Raw genomic sequence first — 3,338 nt, 5'->3', positions numbered from 1 at the left:
TTAATCAAATTAAAACACGGCTGAGAGGGAGTACAGTACGCGGTAGTCATAGGCAGTAGTCTGAGCAGCGGTAAAAGAGGCATTCAAGATGGCGGCCACGCAAAGTGCTTACGTCATGATGACCAAGCCCTATTAAACTAGCTCACTTGGTTAGAAAAATAAAAGTTTGCCACCGGCCGCTTCTTCCGGATCAAACCAACAGCCTTGGCAGATGGGGGTGCCGCACTAGCTGTGGTCGCCTCAGTTATTTCACCCAGTCCCATTAGATGGAAAACTAATGACTGACATTTTCTAATCAGATCTATTTAACAAGAAAAAATCCCCATTAAGCTTCATTCAAAAAGTCAGAATTCTGAGAAAAAAATCAGAATTCAGTCGAGAACAAAGCTATTCCTAACTGTTGTGTCACATGACCAAATGAGCTAATTTCATTGGCTAGAAGCTGCTGAGTGTAGATTGCTTTGGCTTGAGTTCACTAAAAGGTCGACACATATGCAGCTGAATATTTACCAGATTAAAATTCAGTGCAAAGAATTCAATGTGTAAAAACATTCAGTGTTTTAAATTAGGCAGATTTCAGTTAGACCGTTTTTCCCCCATAGAGGGACAGTCAGACTAAACCAGGACAGCTGCTCTAAGATCTGCAAACCCCAGAACCTCCTGGACAAACGTCTCCAGCTTCTCTTCAGTGGTTCTGTTTTCTCTAAGGCAGCAGCTCAAACGGGCCCCAAGTCTGTTTCTGTGACGATTGGAGCCAAAATGGCCGAAATGGACCAGTTTAGGTAAAAAGTCCCAGAGGAGATGCAGGAAGCAGCTAAAAAAAAAACATTTCCACTGGGTCTAACACTGGAGGCTGAGAGGCGGCCTCTGCTCCGGCGGCGGCCTCTGCTCCGGCGGCGGCGGCAGGCTCTGCTCCGGCGGCTGCCTCTGCTCCGGCAGCAGGCTCTGCTCCGGCGGCTGCCTCTGCTCCGGCGGCAGGCTCTCCATCAGGCATTTCAGCTGCTCCTCTCCCAGCTTGATCTTATCCTCCAGCTTCCGCTGCTCGATGATGAGCGCCGACTTCATCTTCACAAAGTGTCTGTAGTCGGCCAGGCTCTCCGCGTCCAGGTGAGCCTCCATGATCCCGGTCACCAGCCGCTCCCTGCGGTCCAGGTTCTCCTTCAGCTCCTTGGCATCGTCGTGCTGCCTCATCAGCAGCTCGCGTTTCTCCGTCAGCGTCCGCTGCAGGATCAAGGCGAGTTAGAACCTGGCAGACACACTCAGAGTTTTCTTTGACGTCTCTAGCTACCTTCTCCTCCAGCGGAGCCTCGTCCTCCAGGCTGTTGAGGGCGTTCTCCACCCGAGCGAGGCGCCCTGACAGCGACAGCAGCAGGCTCACCACCTTGTCCAGGTCGCCCACGAACATGCGGAACTTGTCCAGCTGGTTGGACTGGCAGAGACGCTGCACGGTGGCCTCCACCTCGCGGCCCAGCGTCTCGTTGTCCTCCACGTCCTCCTGCAGGCTCTGCCGCGCCTCCCGCAGCACCTCCAGCTTCTTCGCCAGGCTGGAGATCAGCTCTTGCTGAGAAGGAACACATTTTGATGACTCTTCATCTTTTTTTTTTTGAGATGTCAGCAGACAGGTTCTACCTTTTTGCTGGCCAGATCAACGTCCAGCTCGTCCTCGGAGTCCTGGTCCTCCAGCTGCTCCTGCATGTCCTTCATCTTGATGAGGAGCTCGGCTTTGGGGGCCGATGTGTTGTAGTAGGAGGAGCTGGGGACCAGTGTGGCTGACAGAGACGCATCCTCCGCTTCTCTCCTGATTAAATAGAAAGTCTGAGGTTCATAAAAATAAACACGTTCCTCCGTTTGTTTTAAGCTTAAAGACGAAAATACAGCCTGTTCATTCATTACCTACAATTATTAATAGTCATTTTCATTCAGTATTAAAATCTAACATTTGCGGAAGAGGATTAGGGCCACTGAAAAGAGAAAACATTTTAAATATTATTTCAGTTTAATATGAGAAAAAAGTCAGAATTCTAACTTTAATCTCAGAATTCTGCAGCCTAGTAAACTAGCCCCACCCACCAGCGGCCAAAATCATTTTCACCTGCGAGTGGTCGAGCCTCGATCAATGCCCCAGGCCCTAGAACTGGAGGGCCAATCACAACGCAGAGATGTTTTGAATTTTGGGATGCAAAGTGGGCGGGGTTTTGAGGGCGTGACGACAAAGCTGCACGACGCTGGAGAAAACACAACAAGGAAGATGGCAACAACTATTGAACAGTTCTGGTTAGACTCAGCTTTGAAATCAGTGTTTGGAAGGATTAGATTTTGGGTTTTCATTAAAACGTGAGCAGGAAGAGGCTCTACGCTCATTTATTTTTAAGAAGGACGTATTCGCCATCTTACCAACACACTATTAGTTTCCACTCCCCCACCAGCTTCCCGTCGCGCTTCCTACGTCACAGTCAGTTTCTCTCATGGGTCAGAGCGTTGTCCAATAGGCACAGACATCAACAATCTTCCGATTCATTGGGGCCAGACTAGATTACACATTTAATCTGATATTTAGTCTGGTTTATCAGGCTAAGAATTCTGACTTTAATCTCAGACTTTTGGATCTTAATATGGATGACCACTCAGCTTCACTGACAAAGATGTGAGTTGTTTGGCAGGGCCAGTAAAATATAGATAGAAAATGATGGAATTAGGTGACTTTTTACATGCCTGAGGGTCCCTGGTGATGCTGTTTCATTTATAGAAAAGTAGAAGGTGATTAAAACAAGAGAGCTAGTTTCTAAAACAGAGGTGGCTACTGCTACAGACAGAGTCCTGAGATTAAAGTCAGAATCCTGAGATTAAAGTAAGAATCCTGAGATTAAAGTCAGAATCCTGAGATTAAAGTAAGAATCCTGAGATTAAAGTCAGAATTCTGAAGAAAAAGTCAGAATTCGGAGATTATGTTGGGATCCGGAGGTCTGTCCACTTTCTCCACCAGAGGGCGTACTTGATCTCCTGGAGCCGGAGCTGATTGCAACCACCTGTCGCTCGTCTGCTCATCAGGAGATCAGTATTTAAGGAGGCAGAGGACGTCTCTCCAGTGCCAGAGTGTTTGCCAGTTACGGTTAGCAAAGCCTGAGCCAACCTGCCTGTCTGAATCTCTGACTCCCTGAAAGCCTGCACCTGAATCTGATCTGTTTTCTCCTCTCTGCTTCCTAGATTGAACCTGCCTGAAAACTGAAACCCAGAAGAGTATCTCTGCCGGTAATATGCCTGCCCGCTTTCAGAAGAAACCGGAAGGGAAACTCTAATCGGTAATCTGCCAACACTCAAACCAAGCTCTGCCTCCGCCT

The 3,338-nt window shown here is 48.2% G+C and overlaps 1 protein-coding gene across 5 annotated transcripts in view; it reads right to left on the bottom strand.

Moving 5' to 3' along the window:
- Window positions 1-6: 6 nt before the first annotated feature.
- The window catches only part of LOC107103642 (protein Shroom2-like), a 27,944-nt gene continuing 24,612 nt past the window's right edge, over window positions 7-3,338 (bottom strand). For 4 of the 5 annotated variants that reach the window (XM_015403418.1, XM_015403421.1, XM_015403417.1 and 1 more), the window contains 3 exons: window positions 1,630-1,798; window positions 1,289-1,561; window positions 7-1,221 (listed from right to left, as the gene is read on the bottom strand). In XM_015403418.1, coding sequence (XP_015258904.1) covers window positions 841-1,221; window positions 1,289-1,561; window positions 1,630-1,798 — 823 coding nt within the window. In that variant the 3' untranslated portion in view covers window positions 7-840. The remainder of the gene's footprint in view (window positions 1,222-1,288; window positions 1,562-1,629; window positions 1,799-3,338) is intronic. The other variant, XM_015403419.1, reaches the window with a different exon arrangement.

The sequence above is a fragment of the Cyprinodon variegatus genome, unplaced genomic scaffold (genome assembly GCF_000732505.1).
Source record: "Cyprinodon variegatus isolate N-32 unplaced genomic scaffold, C_variegatus-1.0 Scaffold1495, whole genome shotgun sequence".
Lineage (NCBI taxonomy): Eukaryota > Metazoa > Chordata > Actinopteri > Cyprinodontiformes > Cyprinodontidae > Cyprinodon > Cyprinodon variegatus.
This window is presented reverse-complemented; position numbering and strand designations above follow the sequence as displayed.